We start from the raw sequence: 20,977 nt of genomic DNA, 5'->3' as shown, positions 1-20,977 counted from the left end.
AACCGAAATCTTACAGAATCATAACCAAAATCGTATAGAATCTTAACTTAATGAGCATAATTAATTAAATCACTTAAATTGTACGGTATAAATATTTATCCATCTTTTTTTAAAATTATTTTTCTAATAAAATAAAAACATTCACCAAATTTAATAATTAAAGCATCTGGGTTGAAAGATCCGAATACTGTCAAGGACCCGTCAAAATATTTAGCAAACCCACTACTTCACTACTTGCAGATTTCTAGGGATGTTTTGCTTTTTTGCACTACACTATCGATTTTCGCATTGATTTTGTTCCTATTCGTGAATTCTGTGAAGTAAAATCATGGGTTGTCTGTAACTGTGCTGGGATTGTGTATATACGTGCATACATACGTACACGTGCGTCGATAACGGCTACATTTCTCTTCGTTTTCTTCGCATTTTGGTCGCAGAGGGAAGAAAGATCGAAACCCAGAAAGAAAATGAATTTTAGCAACGATAAGTGAGCTTCTTGGATCTCGATGGACCTTTTCGTTTTGATTTGGCTGTTTTTATTAATGGGATGATTTTATTTTATTTGGTTTCGTTTGTTTTAAATGTGTTGATTATTGTTACTATTATTTGGTGGCTGGTTCTGTAAATGCAGTTCATTTTCTAAAGGTTCAAATTTTTACTGGGCTACTGCAATTGAAATGCCTGTTCTTGATTTTGGTTTTGCTTACCTTTGTTGGGATTTATTTAAAAAAAAATTTTTTTCTTTAAGCAAGTAGCAAATCAAAGTGATGGTGTTAGATATGCTGTGTATCCTGCTTCATTGAATCATTTTGTTTGTTCTCTGTATTTTTTAAAATAATTTTCCGAATTGCCGGTAATAAATTCTTTTCTCACGAATGTAATTGTTCTTTTATCTTTTGAAGTGTTATGGAGACATTTTTTGAGCTTTTTTCTTACTGGGATTTATGTAGTTATTGGATCTTTTGCTTGGAAATCAATTTTAGTTAATTTTTCATTCTTATGTAGTCCTTTGCTATTCTTGATATATTCAAGCTTACATCATGATTGTTTTATCACTCTCCTATTATGATTTGTAGGAGTTAAAATTTTTCTTGTCATACGGGGGCTTGGTGTGTGTTTAAGCATATAGTGTAATATAACCTTTTTTTGTGAATTGATAACAGTGAAATGTGGGATTGGCAAGATCAGTATGCTTGCATTGACGAACATAACAGCATAGGTGAGTCTTAACTCTGCTTTGAGTTGAGTCATATTGTTTGTAGGCTTTGAATTCAGCTTCTCTTGATATGTTGAGCAGAATTATCGAAATGCTTATTGAACGGTGTGAGCCAAAATGAACAAAGTCTCTCTTATGCGTTCGATGATGAAACTACCCCTGTGAAGGCTTGCAGGGATTTAGCTTACCATGTAGCTGGTTGTGGTATGATATATTCCTTTCTTAGACATATCCCTCAATATATTTCTCTGTATCTGATGAAACCTTTTAGCTAGTTTTGTTCCTTTTGTGGCATTTCATTGCATTCTGCAAACTTGAAGTGTTATTTTCTCTCTTACTTTCCAGTACTTTTGTTGCTTCCGCTCAACCTTATATGTGGTGTGACCTTGGATATTTATAAATAATGAACTTGCAAAATGACTTCACATGTCGTGGATAAAGCTTATACACATTTCATTAAAAACCTTAAGAAGCTACAGGGAAAGAGTTGGAGCAATGCGATGAGCCTTCCTCTCAAGTAAAAAGGCGCCGGATGCTACAATTTGAATCTGAAGGTTCAGATGCACCATTTTGCAGTGAGGCATTTTTAAGATCCAAGGTGGTTGCTACATTATATTCTTCTCTTGAAAATTTGTTCTATTTCATCTTCCTAATGAAGTGGAATGCAATTCACATGGCCTTTTGACTTTAAATCTTCTGTGTTTTGATTTGTGGATGGGATATATACTTTTTTGAATAGTTTTTTCATCCAATTTGGCAAGAGATAATGTTGAAGAAAATTGCAATACTTGAACCAAGTTTCGTTTAAAAGTTTAAAGCATTTGTCTACATGTTCTCACTCATTCACCAAATTAAATTGAAGCTCTTTTGTTTCAAAGATCAGGTTTATGGAGCTCATGTTAGAAACCAATTTTCTCAAAGCAAAGGGTCAAGAGAGCTGTCCGACGTAGTAGTAGTTTTATTATTTAACATGCACTTTCGAGTGTAAGTCAAAGATTACGTAATATGTCGGAATTAAAATTTATGACGCTATGTGCATGTTGATCACACATCAAGCAAATAAGACCTAGAAATAAGCACCCAAGATTTAGTAAAAATATAAGAAGTTTTGTGCATGAGGGACTTTGAACTTGTGGCCTCTGACTCAAATACCATGTTGAGAACCATTTGTGAAACTCCTAATCTCAGCAGTTAGTTTTGTATTGCAATCTTGCCTGTTTATAAATAAACACCAAATCTTCTGCTTTTCCATGTTCAGGAGACACATGATTCTCTCGAGGATGCCATGTCAGAGATGTCAGAGTGGGTTGCTGGATTTGCAGGTTTGTTTCTTGCAAAGTATATATTGTTTATTTACGATGAGATACAGAATGATCAAAATTGATGAAATAGATTTTGAGTGATGTCTCTTATATATTCAGAACGCACATCGGCGAATGGTAGCGAGTGTTTGGACCCATCATCCGAAGGCTGGATCGCTGATTGCTTTAATGACGTTGATATGAGTTTCAACATGGAAGATATGTATGTTTCCTGGAACTTCAATTTTTGTTTTAGGCAAAATAAGGCTTATGACCAGTTTCTTGATGTGAACTAACAGCAGTGCATCTGGAACTTCTGATATTCAAATAGACATAACAGGTACATGAAAATATTGTTACTCACAGTTGTCGATTATCTACTTACGTGTGCAATAATTTATTCGGTGTTAGCCTTAATTTCCTGTCATGTCATCATCATATTCAAGCATTTATACTTTGATATTGCAGATATTTGTGACACCCCTCCTGAGCATGATGCTATTGCTGTCAAAAACCATCCTGTTTACCCTCGTGGAAATGTTGTTTTCAAAGGTGATGGTTTCTTTTGTATTCATTTTCCTATATTCAACTCCCTTTTAGATCTTTTCAGTCATAAGTGTCGAGCAACGATGGTCCCTACGGCTATCTATGTGGCTTAGTTATTGCAATGTGGCTTCTTTAATAGATTTTAGTGAATATTTGTCGCTAGCTTTGACTTTCAGCATAAGAATAGACTGCTCTATCATAGAATGAGAAAAGATTTTTGATTTGCTATCACAGATGAAAATATCTGCTAAACAAGTTTGTAGACCTTGTTTTGGTACACAAAACCTACCTATTTTTTCTTTTTCCTCACAGGTAGAAAATCATTCATGCGTACGCCTCCTAAACGAGCCTCTTCTGTTGTTAAACCGTTTGCCTTCATCAAACCATGTGGTGTACATGGAGACATAACTCTAAAGGATATAAACCAGAAGATTCACACTCCTCCAAAACTGTTGCAGAGCAACGAAGATCTTTCAGATTCTTGTCTCACGTCAGCATTCTCTGGGAAACCTGTTGTTGGGAGAACTAAAATTCGCACAGAAGGTGGAAAAGGGAGCATAACGATTATGAGAACAAAAGGGTAGCACGAGTTGCTACATTCTCATACATCAATAGACGTACCTCTCGCTGCTAATCGGAGAGAATCACCAAGAGCTAACTGTGACCTCATTTAGCTACATGAGGTTTATAACCGCCGGAGATCATCATAATCCGAAATGGGGTTGTTTTCAGGGCGCTAGGATATTGTGCAGTATTTCAAGGATCTTGACCTCTTATTGATCCTCTGTTCTCTTTCGTTGTCTCTTGAAAAAGAACTTCATTTGTTGTTGAAATGTACAATCTTGTATCTATTTGGTATTTCTTGTAGAAACTCGGATAAATTGGGATAAGTTAATTCCATTCTTGCATTTGAGGGTGTCTTTTAAAAGGACAACTGATTAATGCTATTATCATCTTGTGGGTTATTTAACACGATGAATGATATCAGTCTTCAAATTGTTTAAAACAATTCTCTATGCAAACTGACCTCAATTTTGAGGGCATAACAAAAGGCTCAATGTCATGTGTTCTTAATTCCGTGAATTGCAAGGATTGATTATCTGGAGAGGCACTACTCAGATGTAATAATTATCTCTGTTGAAAGATTGATTGACAACGTTTTGGTTGTGTTACGGTTTAAAAATTTAAGTTGTAACATTATCATCATTCATATATTTTAATTAAACGGTAAATATTTGATTCTAAAATACTTTCAATTTCATTCGCCTTATAATAATTTGTCATGTTAAGAAAGTTGATTTGGACCTAATTCAACCCCAAAAGCTAGCTCAAAAGGGGAGAGTTGTCATTCTCTATATAATTAAACTCCCCGGATATTTACTCAACCGATGTGGGACACAACTAACACATCAACAATTTACAATGAGGGTCACATTGCTATAATAAATCAATAATTTATGACATATTAATCTCATGATACGTAAAACAAATACTTTCTTGAACTATTCTGTCGCACTTGGCTTGTCTATTGTGATTTACCTGTCTAGAGTAGTTGCAGACAATTGCGTTAGTCGGAGGTTTACCCAGTGCGCACCAAAAGTAGCGGTTGTGGGTTCCCATGTCATAATTAAAAAACAATTACAATCAATTTATATAAAACATATAATTAAATAATTATAATAATAGCATCCATTATTTAGAATTATTATAATATAAAAAATACTTAGACACATTATTATATTACTAATTTAAATTTCTTGGCTATAATTAACTTTCCCTTTATTATATGATGTAAATGATTTTGGCATATATTTACAATAATTTACAGGGAAAGAATAACCAAATTAGAAATATTTATTTATTTATTTATACTAGTAAAAGTCACGTGTTGTGCACGTGAGAAGACATTTAATTATCGACAAATATTGTTAAATGAATGAGTTGAGATAAGAAGAGATTAATGTATAATTAATTAATTATTTTTATGGTATTTTAGTAAATAATAAAATTCAATGTAATATAATATGTACAATATTTATTATAAAATGAATGCGAACAATATTTGTTCAACATCTATTGTCATCCCTTTATTAAATGTTATCGTTCTTAAGATAATATAATTTTTATTAATAATTGATAATAATATATACTCTTTCAAAGAAAAAACAATTATAGTGATGAAATCAATATATTCTTCAGTACATTGCAACTAATAAAAATATTTGCAGCATTTTCGAACAATGTAACCCTTAGAGTTTCAATGTTTTTATCATTTATAGTTATTATTATTATAAATATACATTAACAGTTTAGAATAAACCACTATCAATAATAACTCATGTAAGCTGATAAATATTGTACTGTTTAGTGTAGTTTTACATTGACACAATATTGATATTGAAACTTATACAATTATTACAGCTCGGGTTTTCCATTGTTTTATTGATTAATTTTGAGCAATTATGACATGCTTCGTAATTCTCTCTTTTTTTTTTTTTTTTTATCTCATGTATGTATGTCTAGAAATTTAGAAAAATATATGATTTATTTTGTATTTGTTAATACGTGAGATACATGAATCAAATTAAAGTAAATATTGATTTTATAATTTTTTTGTTGGAAAACTGGCGAGTTCCCAGACCAATTACGATTGATACCCGGTGCAGCGGAAGTTTAAAAATTTTTCATGGAACGTTTCCATGGTATGGGTATCAACCGTTCATCGATTGAATTACGTGTGTGTGTAAAATTTAAATAACAATTAAATAAATTTTACCTCAAATCTCGCAACGAGATTAATGGACACCAACAGAACAATTCTGCTCTTGTTGTCTCTCCCTGGAACCGATGAACGCCTTCAATCAGGTCCACGAACAGAGGTTTAATCCCTCTGATAGATTGCACTAGAAAATCTATCAGAAGTTTTCTGCGAAGAGAATACACGAATTTGATTCGTTATTCCTTACTGCGATTCAAAATCACAGACCGGAATTTTCTCGGGCAGAGGGGGAGGGTTCGGCCGATTTGTTGAGAGAGAGGCTAGGGTTCGATTTTTGCTCTGTCTCAAAAATTATGACCTGTTGTGTGTAATTTCTGTACTGAAATAACTTATTTATAATGCAGGCCACTAACACCTTAGGGCCCATTAGTCATAAGCTGGGGCCCGACAAGCAAAGCCCACTCGTTCAGAAATTAATATAAAATTCATCGTGACTCCGATTGATGAACTGATTTCACCAATGTGCACAGAAACCATTTCTGCACATTTTAAAGTCAAAATAAATTTTCCTGAATCCGAATTCAGTGGTTTCCAAAAATGTCCATCCCTATGTCATTTTAGGAAATCCTACTCCCTTACTCTTATTCAAGAAGTCCAACTCCTTAGTTCATTAAATTTAACTCTTTAAATTTAACTATCTCAACGGGGATTAAAACTCCATTACACTGTGTGACCCTCAATGGTTCAGGGATACAGCTAGCCGTGGGCTCACAACTCCTTGTGACTCGGAACAACACTTTCCGACTTGCCCAACGAATCATGGTAAAGCGCCTAGCAACATCGCCCCATGATTCCCTAGGTATCACTGATAGTGCCTACAAGAACCAGTAGATTTTGGTTAGCGTACAGTACGGTCCCTTCATCCATATATCCCGATCGAATCAACAACCATTGGTATATCGAGAGTCGCTCAAGATTCGATAACTATGCAATACATCTTGAAGATCAAATTAGTGGCATCGCATGTGCTACTAAGAAACCATTTCTTAAATCACATCAAGTACTCTGGCCAGAGATTTGTCACACTAATATCTCCTCAGATCGCATAGGATATCCACACTCGCAAGTATGTGGTGAATCCTTGACAACAATGCATTGACTCCTATATGTGTCGTAACTGTACCCAATCTCGACACCTGATGACCCCCTCAGAGTCGATAAACGAGTCAAAGCACAGTACTAGCATATAGAGTCTCCATGATGTTTCAAGTCGTAAGGACTAATGGTGTACAACCAAAACCGCGAACTTTATCCACTCGATAAGTGATAACCACTTGGAAAGTCCGGATAGAGTGTAGTTCGACTATTCATCCTATGAATATCCATTTGCATGCTTCGAACATCTCCATGTTCCCTACCAATGAAACGTGGTACTCCGCATCGCAAATGCTAGTCTCAAACTCGAGCGATCCTTATCCTTATTATCGGACGGCTCAATCGACTAGGAACGGTTTTAGAACATACAGTGACTATAAGATGTATTTCATGATAGACATCTCCATGTTCTACCACATCTTACATACACTATAGTATATTCAAGGTCTTTATCAAAACAACAATAGTATATCACAATATAACAATATGAAGTAATATAAAGTCATTGCCATAAAAGTGTAAATAATATTAAACAAAAGATTGTTTATACAAAGAGTCAACAAAGCCCATAGCCACACAGTTGGCTCACTGGGCACCCACTCTTACAATCTCCCACTTGCCCTATAGCCAACTAGTCATACTACGTAGACCCATTGCTTCGCGATGTTTGTCAAACAATGGTCCTGGCAAAGGCTTAGTAAGTGGATCAGCGATATTGTCTGCAGAGGCCACTCGTTCGACACTGATGTCTCCTCTTTCCACAATCTCCCGGATTATGTGGTATTTCCTCAGTACGTGTTTGGATCTTTGATGAGACCTTGGTTCCTTTGCTTGAGCAACGGCACCCGTGTTGTCGCAGTACACCGGGACTGGACCAACAAATTCAGGAATGACGCCCAACTCTTGGACGAAATTCCTCATCCAAACGGCCTCTTTAGCAGCAGCTGATGCTGCAATGTATTCAGCCTCAGTGGTGGAATCCGCTGTGGTGTCCTGCTTGGAACTCTTCCAAGAGACAGCACCGCCATTGAGCATGAACACAAATCCAGAGGTTGACTTCGAGTCATCCACATCACTTTGGAAGCTAGAGTCGGTATAGCCTTCCAGTTTGAGTTCTCGTCCTCCATAAACCATGAACATATTCTTAGTCCTTCGCAAGTACTTAAGAATGTCCTTCACGGCTTTCCAATGCATCTGACCAGGATTAGACTGATATCTGCTCGTGACACTCAGAGCAAATGCTACATCCGGTCTGGTAGATATCATCCCATACATGATACTACCTATAGCTGACGCATATGGTACATGTGTCATATTCTCTATCTCTGCATCAGTCTTGGGACACATAGACTTGGATAGAGAAACTCCATGACACATGGGTAGATGTCCTCTCTTGGACCCATCCATTGAAAACCGTTTCAATATGGTATCGATGTAGGTTGATTGAGTGAGTCCTATCATTCTCTTAGATCTATCCCTATAGATCTGTATCCCAAGAATGTAGGATGCCTCACCCAAATCCTTCATCGAAAATCTACCTGATAACCATATCTTTGTTGACTGCAACATCCCTACATCATTCCCAATGAGTAGGATGTCATCAACATAAAGTACTAAGAATGTCACCGCATCCTTAACTACTTTCTTGTACACGCAAGGTTCCTCCGGGTTCTTGATTAAACCAAAATCTTTTATTGTTTCATCAAATTTCTGGTTCCAACTTCTTGATGCTTGTTTTAGACCATAAATTGATCTCTGAAGCTTGCATACCTTATGCTCGCTTCCCATGGATGTGAACCCCTCAGGCTGCCTCATATAGATTTCTTCTTTAATGTCTCCATTAAGAAAAGCAGTCTTCACATCCATCTGCCATATCTCATAGTCATACCATGCAGCTATGGCAATTAGGATTCTTATGGACTTGAACATTGCAACTGGTGAAAAGGTTTCGTCATAGTCAACTCCTTGCCTTTGAGTATAACCTTTAGCCACCAATCGCGCCTTGTAGGTCAATACCTTACCATCAGGCCCAAGCTTTCTTTTGTAGATCCATTTACACCCTATCGGAACAATTCCATCGGGAGGATCTACTAAAGACCAAACTTGGTTTGTATGCATCGAATCCAATTCTGACTGCATAGCTTCAAGCCATAAATTCGAATCCGCATCAGAAATTGCTTCCTTGAAGTTTCTTGGATCACATCCAATGTCGGGTTCATCTTGACCCTCTTCAAGAAGAAGACCATATCGAACTGGAGGTCTAGAAGTCCTCTCGGATCTTCTAGGTGCAGGAGTGTCCAGCAATGGTTCCTGAGGTGTGGGATCGTTATTTTGTATTTCGGGTTCTTCTCGAACTTCTTCGAGTTCCATCATCTCGCCTTTCTTATCCAATAAGAACTCCTTCTCCAAGAAGGTGGCATTCCGTGAAACAAACACCTTTGTTTCAGCAGGATAATAGAAATAATATCCGATTGAATTCTTCGGATACCCCACAAAATAACACAAGCTGGATCGACTATCCAACTTATCTCCCACTGTCCGCTTCACGTAAGCAGGACATCCCCAAATCCTCAAGTATGAATACTTAGGAGCTTTGCCATTCCATAACTCGTATGGTGTTTTGTCCACTGCTTTAGTGTGGACGTTGTTCAACAACAATACCGCCGTTTCAAGCGCATAGCCCCAAAACGAAGGTGGAAGCTCAGTGAAGCTCATCATAGATCGAACCATGTCCAACAAAGTTCGATTACGACGCTCCGATACACCATTAAGCTGTGGTGTCATAGGAGGAGTCCACTGAGAGAGAATCCCATTCTCTTTCAGATAGTCCAAAAACTCGGTACTCAAGTATTCTCCACCTCGATCCGATCGAAGTGCTTTAATACTTTTACCTAGCTTGTTTTCTACTTCAGCCTTGAATTCTTTGAACTTTTCAAATGCTTCAGACTTATATTTCATTAAATATAAATACCCATACCTAGAATAATCATCAGTAAAGGTAATGAAGTAGGTGTGGCCATGTTGAGTCCCTACTCTAAATGGACCACAAACATCTGTATGGATCAAATCCAACAGATTTTGACTACGCTCAGGCTTCCCCTTAAAAGGAGATTTAGTCATTTTCCCTTTTAGGCAGGATTCACAAGTAGGTAGAGAGTTAATATCAGACATATCAAACATGCCCTCTCCCACTAGCTTGTTCATCCTCCTTGAGGAAATATGACCTAGTCTAGCGTGCCAAAGGTTTGCCGGGTTTTGACTATCGATTTTCCTTTTGTTTGTTGTCGCCGGTTTGTCAATACAATTTACTGGAACGTCTTTTAGTTTTAAATTGTATAGATCGTTTTCAAGTTGTCCATTTCCAATTAAACATTCATTCTTGTAAATATTGCAAATCCCATTCACAAAATTACAAGAATAACCATCTCTATCAAGCATAGAAATAGAAATAATGTTTTTAATTAAATCTGGCACAAATAAAACATCTCTCAACAATAATTTAAAACCATTCTGCAAAATCAAACAAACATCTCCAATGGCCGTAGCTTCAACTCTGGAACCATTCCCGAGCCTCAGCTGGGTCTCACCCATTCTAAGCCTGCGACTTCTTGTCATCACCTGCAAATCATTGCAAATGTGAGATCCACATCCGGTATCCAATACCCAAGAAGTTGTATTAAGTGACATGTTTATTTCGATATAGAACATACCCTTTGCAGTTCCTAACTGCTCAAGATACTCCTTGCAGTTGCGCTTCCAATGACCCGGCTTCTTGCAGTAATGGCAAACATCCTTGGATTTTCCATTGTTTGAAGCCTTTGTCTTTTGCTTCTTCTCGGGTTCCACTTTCTTGGGTGGGGCAGAACGTTTCTTGCCCTTCATACTTGGCCCCTTCTTAGCAGAAGATGAGGAGCCCACCAAGAAAGCTGGCTTATCCTTCTTAAGTGTGGATTCATATGTAACGAGCATATTGACCATCTCTTCAAGGGTGGCCTCTATCTTGTTCATATTAAAATTTATCACGAATCCATCAAATGAAGAAGGAAGAGATAGAAGCAGCAAGTCCACATTGAGTTCATGCTCCAACACCAAATCAAGGGTCGCTAACTTCTGTATGAGCCAAATCACTCGTACCCCATGATCATGGACCGAAGTCCCTTCACGCATGCGGCACGTCATCAACTCCTTAACAGTAGAGAACCTTTCAGCCCTCGACTGAGCCCCAAAAAGTTCCTTGAGTTGCGTGTGAATGTCAGCAGCATTCACCGTGTCCTCAAATCGCCTCTGGAGTTCATCAGACATCGAGGCTTGCATATAGCATTTGGTCTTGATGTCATGGTCACACCATGCATCAAGTTTGGCCAATTCCTCCGGACTTATGTCAGCTGGTGCTTCCTTCGGAGGTGCTTTCTCTAACACGTAGAGCATTTTCTCCGAAGTTAAGACAATCTTCAACTTCCGGAACCATTCCGTATAGTTGGCGCCAGTCAGCTTGTTTTGTTCGAGGATCGAGAATAAAGGATTTCGCGAATTCATTGTATGAAATACTGAAAAGGAAAACAGACATATATCAATGATTGTTTAACAATTTACTAAGACATAAAATAGGCGAATTTAATTTTATGAATCTCACTCCCACTATTTTAACGATTTCACCACCCTCTAGTGAAAACGGGAAACTTTTTCCTTAGTGAGAACATGGAGTCCAATTGACAAACTTATGGTCCCGAATAATATCAGCCAACCATAATTCTCAAAAGGTAGAGCCCAATTGCTTCCAAAGCAACCCCCATGTTTTTACCTCATGTCCAATAAGGGTCCAATAATATGACGCCGTTTAAAGTGACATGTCAAGATGACCCATCAATATTAAGTTGTGATAGACGGTCGCCATGTGGATCCCCAATAATATGAGCCGATCCCATGGGAGTTCCACCCAACTTACAACATTTGTCGATCCAATGTACAGCTTTCCGACGGACGGGCCCCCCCAATAATATGAGCCGGACCGTATCTGCGGGTAGCATCACATACATTGACCGTTGATGGAAGGTAGGAACATTTAAACAATATTTAAATTTCCTTTATTTATCTTGATATAAATTTTAAATCATATTTAAAATGAGGGATTTTATTTATAAAAATATTTGTCTCATCATATTTAATTTATTGCATGCATTGCCGGATTCACGCAATTTATGTCTAAACATGCATACAATCATAATATCACATATTATATAGGATGATCGATTCCATTTCTAATTGACCCGTGGTTGCCAATCACGGGTCTTAGTCCAATCCTAGGTAATATGCAGTATGCAAATGCAATCCTATTACATATGCTTCCAATTTACATTTCTTCAGTCTTCATTGTCTGCTGGGCCCACCATCTTCAAATCTTGATCTCCCACTAAATCTAATGTATTTACAATAAATAACAATGACAAGTAGGGGATACATTTTTAGGGGGTGGGAACGGGCTATAAACCAAGCCCACTTTTATTACATATGACATTCATATCGGGCCATAAACCAGGCCCATTAATAAAACCAACAACAATTAAGACAAAATGTAAATTCCTAACATACACCTACAAAATTGGTCATGGCAATCGATCATCCTTATCCAATAACATTTAATTCAAAATTAATTTATTGGATAACATGCTGTGGCAATTTAAATTTAAACAAGATAAAATCATATTTTATATATAAAATCACATTTCACATATAAAATCATATTTTATCTCCATATCAAATAAAATCATATTTTATCTATAAAATCCAATTTTACAAATAAAATCATATTTTACTAAATATATCATAAGATCATATCTTATCATCAATTGTACCAAAATAATTGATTTCAAAATTCAATTTACGGATAAAATATTAAAATTTTCTAAAAATTCAAATTTATCCAAAATCAATTTTAAAATTTACGGACTCGAACAATTCGATCCGAAATCTCGTGAACCAATCAAAAACAATTTTTGACCGGACCAAAAATAAAATTTTAACATATTAAAATTAATTTTTAATAAAATATTAATTTTTCCCGCGGGCCACCCGGGACACTCCCGGGTTGGCCCGCACCCGGGGCGCGGGCCGGGGCAGCCCAGCTGCCCCCTTAGGGCAGCAACGCTTGCTGCCCTGGCGGCGCCGAGCGCTGCCCTGCGCAGCGCCCAGCGCTGCGCTGGGCAGCGCACAGCGCTGCCCTGGGCGGCGCCGTGCGCCGCCCCTGGGGGCAGCGACCATCGCTGCCCCTTCCGGGCAGCGATCCAATCGCTGCCCGGGTTTCGCCCCCGGAAAAAAAAATTTTTTTATTAAAAATATTTATTTTGTTTCAAAAACCGAGACTCAAAAATTTTGTACAATTGATTAATTCAATCGATTGATCTGAGCAACCTGGCTCTGATACCACTGTTGGAAAACTGGCGAGTTCCCAGACCAATTACGATTGATACCCGGTGCAGCGGAAGTTTAAAAATTTTTCATGGAACGTTTCCATGGTATGGGTATCAACCGTTCATCGATTGAATTACGTGTGTGTGTAAAATTTAAATAACAATTAAATAAATTTTACCTCAAATCTCGCAACGAGATTAATGGACACCAACAGAACAATTCTGCTCTTGTTGTCTCTCCCTGGAACCGATGAACGCCTTCAATCAGGTCCACGAACAGAGGTTTAATCCCTCTGATAGATTGCACTAGAAAATCTATCAGAAGTTTTCTGCGAAGAGAATACACGAATTTGATTCGTTATTCCTTACTGCGATTCAAAATCACAGACCGGAATTTTCTCGGGCAGAGGGGGAGGGTTCGGCCGATTTGTTGAGAGAGAGGCTAGGGTTCGATTTTTGCTCTGTCTCAAAAATTATGACCTGTTGTGTGTAATTTCTGTACTGAAATAACTTATTTATAATGCAGGCCACTAACACCTTAGGGCCCATTAGTCATAAGCTGGGGCCCGACAAGCAAAGCCCACTCGTTCAGAAATTAATATAAAATTCATCGTGACTCCGATTGATGAACTGATTTCACCAATGTGCACAGAAACCATTTCTGCACATTTTAAAGTCAAAATAAATTTTCCTGAATCCGAATTCAGTGGTTTCCAAAAATGTCCATCCCTATGTCATTTTAGGAAATCCTACTCCCTTACTCTTATTCAAGAAGTCCAACTCCTTAGTTCATTAAATTTAACTCTTTAAATTTAACTATCTCAACGGGGATTAAAACTCCATTACACTGTGTGACCCTCAATGGTTCAGGGATACAGCTAGCCGTGGGCTCACAACTCCTTGTGACTCGGAACAACACTTTCCGACTTGCCCAACGAATCATGGTAAAGCGCCTAGCAACATCGCCCCATGATTCCCTAGGTATCACTGATAGTGCCTACAAGAACCAGTAGATTTTGGTTAGCGTACAGTACGGTCCCTTCATCCATATATCCCGATCGAATCAACAACCATTGGTATATCGAGAGTCGCTCAAGATTCGATAACTATGCAATACATCTTGAAGATCAAATTAGTGACATCGCATGTGCTACTAAGAAACCATTTCTTAAATCACATCAAGTACTCTGGCCAGAGATTTGTCACACTAATATCTCCTCAGATCGCATAGGATATCCACACTCGCAAGTATGTGGTGAATCCTTGACAACAATGCATTGACTCCTATATGTGTCGTAACTGTACCCAATCTCGACACCTGATGACCCCCTCAGAGTCGGTAAACGAGTCAAAGCACAGTACTAGCATATAGAGTCTCCATGATGTTTCAAGTCGTAAGGACTAATGGTGTACAACCAAAACCGCGGACTTTATCCACTCGATAAGTGATAACCACTTGGAAAGTCCGGATAGGGTAGTTCGACTATTCATCCTATGAATATCCATTTGCATGCTTCGAACATCTCCATGTTCCCTACCAATGAAACGTGGTACTCCGCATCGCAAATGCTAGTCTCAAACTCGAGCGATCCTTATCCTTATTATCGGACGGCTCAATCGACTAGGAACGGTTTTAGAACATACAGTGACTATAAGATGTATTTCATGATAGACATCTCCATGTTCTACCACATCTTACATACACTATAGTATATTCAAGGTCTTTATCAAAACAACAATAGTATATCACAATATAACAATATGAAGTAATATAAAGTCATTGCCATAAAAGTGTAAATAATATTAAACAAAAGATTGTTTATACAAAGAGTCAACAAAGCCCATAGCCACACAGTTGGCTCACTGGGCACCCACTCTTACAATTTTATCTTATTTGTTGATTATTTATTTTGTAATTATTGATTTATGATGAAAAAAAATTGTAATATAGATAATGCATTCTAAACTTTAATTTAAATTACCGCGTCAAAATTTGATTCTTTTATATTTTGGAATTTTCTCTCTATCACGATTTTTTTATTTACCATCTATTTTTTATTCTTTATAAAAGAATCAATATTCTAAACATCTTTAATAACAATTCTTTTAATGATGTCTCCATCAATCATTTGCATTTTTCTATTATTTTTTTATTCTTTGGTATTTGTTAGACATCATCTTTTTATTTTTAATTTCTTATCAAAATCTAATGATATCTTTTTACTTGCAATGATTTTGTTTCTATAATGTTTTGTATGACTGAGCCCTAGCTTGTCGCTTTATCAAAAATTATAGCTGGTGATAATGGTGCAACTCAAATATTTTAAACCGCACAGCAGCCCAAGCATCATAGTTCGATCGTTCTACCAAGCAGAGACAATTATTGCATCTCAAAAATCTCTCTCCTAATAATTGCACTCCTTGCAATCAAAGAGAATCGAACCCATGAACTTGGCTCTGACACCAATTGTAGGATCGAGCGTGTGCCGCATTACCAAAAGTTATAGTTGGTGGTAATGGTGCAACTCAAATCTTTTAAACCGCACAGCAGCTTAAGCGTCATGGTTCGATCGCTCTACCAAGAAGGGACAATTATTGCACCTCAATATTTTTTATTGAATTTTGAATGTTTTTAATTACAAGTGTTAACATCCATCTTTTATTTCAACCCTTTTGTATATTTTGAGAGTAAATACATATTATTCTTTATTTGTTGTATCTAAATACTTGTGGTATATTGAAGTGTTGTCGTCCTATACATACATCAGATTTATTAATAATTGCTAATCATTATATATTATTTATAGGAAAAATAATTATTTATATAACTTGTTGATGAATCGAATCGATATAATATTCAACAGTACTGCAACCAATAAAAAAACATTTAAATTTTTTCGAACAATGTAACTGTTGGAGTTTCAGTGTCATCATTTATGATCCTCGTTTTTTTATATTTAAATTAACATTTTAAAATAATACATTTCAATAACTCATGTAAACTTATAAATATAATGTTTAAATGTAGTTTTACTTTGACACAATATTAATATTGAAGTTCATCCATTTATTACAGCTCGAGTTTTTCATTGTTTTGCTGATTGATCTTAAAAAATTACTACATAATTCGTGTCATGGATTTTTCTTATTTTTTTTAATCTTATGTATATATGCCTTGAATTAGTATAATTAGTTATATATTTGTTAATAAGTAATATACATTAAATCAAATTAAATCCGAATTTTGTAATTTTCTATCTCATGTTTTATAAATGTATTTAATAAATACTTTCTCCAATGATAAAATATTCAATTTTTTTCTCGTGAAATGATTAAAATAAACCGAAATAATAAATAGTAATGTACCTTTTGTAGATTATTAATCTGATTGAGAATTTTTATCAAGGTAATTTTTTTAGGATCTTTAATTTGATGTGAGACGTGTCATCCATAATTCTTTTAGACTTTTATTTCGAAGTTATTACCTAGCCGATAGACTTAGGGGTGTCAATTCGGGTGGGTCGGGTAGGTTTGAGTCGGGTTGAAGAAAATATTTTTAAAAAATTTCTCGACCCGAACCCGACTCAACCCGAAAATGACCAACCCGAATCCGAACCCGACTAACCCAATCAACCCGAACCAACCCGATTTATTTTTTAATTTTTTAATTTTTTTGAAAAATAATTAAATTAAAATTAAAAAAACCCAATAATAATAATAATATTTAATTTAAACACATAATATCAAAATTTAATCTTATATATAATTTAAATTTAAAATTCTAATTGTAAAAAATTTAAATTATACTTACTACAATAAATAAAATATTATTTTAAAACATCAAAATTGTACAAAATAAACATTAAATGACAAAAATCTATAATGTCAATATACAATAAATTTTTTTCAAACATACAACACATAAAAATGTAGCAAATATTTCTTAATTTAATATAAAAATTATAATAATAAAAATTTCGGGACATCGGGTCAACTCGGGATGACCCGAACCCAACCCAAACCCGATTAATTTTTTCGGGTTAGCTTTTAGGTCAACCCGATTCGACCCAAACCCAAAAACCCCAACTCAAACCCAATATTTTTTGGGTCGACTCGTGTCGGGTTGGCGGGTTGGGTTCAATTTTGACACCCCTACCGAGAGTTGACTGATTAACATATATAAATATATTTAAGTCTTAAATAATTAAAAATAATAATATCAATCTTATAGTTTTGTTAAAAAAAATTAAAGATATTCATACCATATATTTGTCACTTTTTCTATGCAATACGGGTTTGTGAACGCGTTCGTTGTTTTGAACCGAACATTTCATACTATTAGTCATAAGAAAAAGTACTGAGTAATGTTGGTTATTTTTGGAAAGATTTATTACAAAAATTTAAAAACTTTAGTTTCAAAACGTGTATTTTTAAGTTACAGAAAGTCACAACTGGTTTATCTATCTCCAACTCTTGTAAAAATATTCATTCGTTAATTGTAGTACCATATCATAAAATAATTGTTATAGTTTTTAGCTTTTATGAAGAGAAAAATTGTCATTGTTTTTATTTCGACTTTTACTTATATGATATGTGTGTGTTGATCTGTTTTTTATTTATTATTTTGGATTAAAACTTCACCTCACTTGAATTGATTTATTTCAAAACAGATGTGTAATTTAATTAATATATATTTTAATAATTACAAATCTAATTTTTTTATATATTTATGAACACATGATATAATTATTTAGCTCAATAGGTCCTTACAAAAATTAAAATACATAAGATTTTTTGTTGAAAAAATCTATCTTCACAAAATATATCAAGTGTGTGCAAACCAATGACAACATTGAAAATACACAATTGAAAAACCTTGACCTTGGTTCACACTTTTATAATTGTTATATAAATATATATATCTTTTAATAACGTCTACAAATCTTATATTTTTTTTATATTTATGAACTCATTGTTGGAGATCAAACTCTAGAGTTTCGGTGATAACAAAGTCAAAACAAAACCAAATAAATAAACTAATCGGACTCGTCAAAGATTAAAGGTTAAAGATTTCAATATACGAAAGTTACCAGATCAAAGTACCGTGATGAAATCAAGATACGGATCAAACTCCACAGACATATATCTTATTACACCGGATCGATTGAAACAAGGTCAGATAGTCATCAACCAGATCGAAGCCTCACCCTGAAGTAACCGTTGCTAAGATCGTTGGAGAAAACGACAAAATCATTTAATAAGATTTTGAACGTTGACCGGCCTACGCTTTAAGTCAAGATTTGTGAGCTATTTATTGAGATATGCTGGCGGCCCAATATCAGAAATTGTTGGCGGCTCACTGACTACTTTTGAAGACTATAAATACTCAAGCATTTCGAAGATTCAACATATGAAACCAAGAGTAAAAAATTACAAGCAATCAAAATCAAAGTCGAAAAAGCCTTCACTCAACACACTAACTCAGATATCCACTTCATCAGATCAAAGTCTCGATACGCTGAGTTAGAACACACTACAGATCGATCAAGCTCAAAGAATTTCTTCAAATCGATCCAGATCAAAGCTACAGCTTTCCAGATCAAATCACCGAAGCATACTTTGTTGCTTCACTTTGTAAACTCTAAGTAGAAAAGTTGTTCTGCTTCGAGTAAGAGTATTGATAGGAGTTCCTATCAAAGGATTGATTGGATTGGATTTGTACAAAGGGATTGTATAAGTCAAAGTCTTCTAGTGGAATCCTTCTAAAAACAGAAGAAGGGGTGACGTAGGAGAATTCATCTCCGAACATCCAGAAACAACCCTATCTCTTTACTGCACTTATTTCATTTCATCTGCATTAGTATTATTAAGCATTCAATCTGTGAGGAAGATTACTTCCGCCTGACTTGTTCAGATCTTTCAAGCAGATCAAAAGTTTTAAGCAACAAAACTTCTGTCTGATTCTTACAAATCAAATCGAAGAACCCGCAAAATTTTTAATTGTGTATTCACCCCCCCCCCCCCCTCTACACATATTTCGATCCTAACAAGTGGTATCAGAGCGGTTCTTGCTTATCACCTGAATCTTCTCTTCTCTATGGCATCCCTAGCTATGAAATCGTTCAGTAAAATCCCTATGTTTTCAAAAGAAGATTATGATGACTGGAAAATCGTATGCAGGCACATCTATCAGCACTGGATGATGATATGTGGTTCGTTGTAACAGATGGACCAATGAAGATTATGAAAGTCAACACTGCTGTTGCTATTACTGAAGGTGCTCCTCAGATGATAGAAAAGCCTCGAGCTGAATGGACTTCTGAAGATAAAAGGAAAGCCAATCTTGACAATGTAGCCAGAGACATTCTATACAAAACTCTGGACAAAAACATGTTTAGCAAGATCAAAAGTTGCACTACTGCCAAAGAAATATGGGAAAAGATCACTCAATTATGTGAAGGAAATGATCAAACAAAAGAAAACAAACTCATGATGGTCATTCAAAAGTTTGACAATATCAAGATGAAACCAGGAGAAACGATGAATGAATTTGACGAAAGATTCATTAGTATCATGATCGAGCTGAATGCACTTGGAAGGAGTTATAGCAATCGTGAAGTAGCACTCAAAGTCATGAGAGCTCTACCACGAGAATGAGATGTAAAGACAGTAGCTATGAGGGAATCCAAAGATCTCAATAAGAACGAACTACATGATCTATTTGCAGATCTTAAAGCTTATGAATTCGAGCTGGGAGTTCGAACTGAGGAAGACACATCAACATCACAAGTTACCAAAGCTCTCACTGCAGCAGATTAAACTCCTGTAACCAAGACTGCAGAACAAATCAGTAGCGATGCAATGTCACTATTTGTCAAAAAGTTTGGAAGATTCATGAGGAAGAATCACAATAACTTCCAAAGAGCAAACAGATCAAGCTTCAAATCAAAAGAACCAGCTAAAGAAAATCGAGCTTGTTACAACTGTGGAAAAGAAGGACACTTTATAGCCGATTGTACCAAACCTAAGAAGGATGAAAAGAGAACATTATACAAAAAGAACTCAAGGGAAGAAAGAAAGAGATTTAACAGAAAGAAAGAACAAAAAGCACTGTTAGCAGATGAAAGCAATAGCAAATGGGCAGAATCAGACTCCACTTCATCTGACTCAGAGACATCGTCAAGTGAAAGTGAAGAAGAAGCTGTCAAATGCCTTATGGCTAATAACTCTGACATTCCAGACGATGGAGAGGCACTTGACTTTACTTATGATGAATTTAGTAAGGAAGATCTTATTAATGCATTAAATGAGATGGTTATTGAATATCGCACACTATCTCACAAGTTCGATGAAGTCAGAACAAATGGAAAGGGCACAACATATAAGTCAGATCAAAGTAACTCAAATGAGTATACTGGATCAGACAGTCTAAAGGCTCAGATAAATTTGTTAATGGCTGAGAACAATGATATGAGAAGTAAGCTGCAAGAAACTTTATCTGAAAATCAGAGATTAACAGATCTAGTAAACTCTTGGAATAAAGCATCGATATCCTTAGATAAACTTACAGAAATGCAAAAGCAAGCTGGTGATAAATCCGGCTTAGGCTACAACACAAATAAAGGAAGTTCAT

General features: G+C 35.8%; 1 protein-coding gene across 4 annotated transcripts; it reads left to right on the top strand.

Moving 5' to 3' along the window:
* The first annotated feature begins 231 nt into the window (after nucleotides 1-231).
* On the top strand, nucleotides 232-3,971 carry LOC140874941 (protein XRI1). 4 transcript variants are annotated; one of them, XM_073278443.1, is made up of 9 exons: nucleotides 232-487; nucleotides 1,164-1,219; nucleotides 1,298-1,420; nucleotides 1,696-1,814; nucleotides 2,475-2,538; nucleotides 2,638-2,740; nucleotides 2,817-2,857; nucleotides 2,986-3,069; nucleotides 3,376-3,971. In XM_073278443.1, the coding sequence occupies exons 1-9, from the start codon at nucleotides 468-470 to the stop codon at nucleotides 3,645-3,647; spliced, it is 882 nt and encodes a 293-aa protein (XP_073134544.1). In that variant the 5' UTR covers nucleotides 232-467; the 3' UTR covers nucleotides 3,648-3,971. The 4 variants fall into 4 exon arrangements, with proteins under 4 accessions (XP_073134544.1, XP_073134542.1, XP_073134543.1 ...); XM_073278441.1 differs by having other exon boundaries at nucleotides 1,690-1,814; XM_073278442.1 differs by having other exon boundaries at nucleotides 1,687-1,814; nucleotides 2,820-2,857.
* The last annotated feature ends 17,006 nt before the right edge of the window (nucleotides 3,972-20,977 follow it).

Source organism: Henckelia pumila, chromosome 1, assembly GCF_033568475.1.
Source record: "Henckelia pumila isolate YLH828 chromosome 1, ASM3356847v2, whole genome shotgun sequence".
NCBI classification, from domain to species: domain Eukaryota; kingdom Viridiplantae; phylum Streptophyta; class Magnoliopsida; order Lamiales; family Gesneriaceae; genus Henckelia; species Henckelia pumila.
This window is presented reverse-complemented; position numbering and strand designations above follow the sequence as displayed.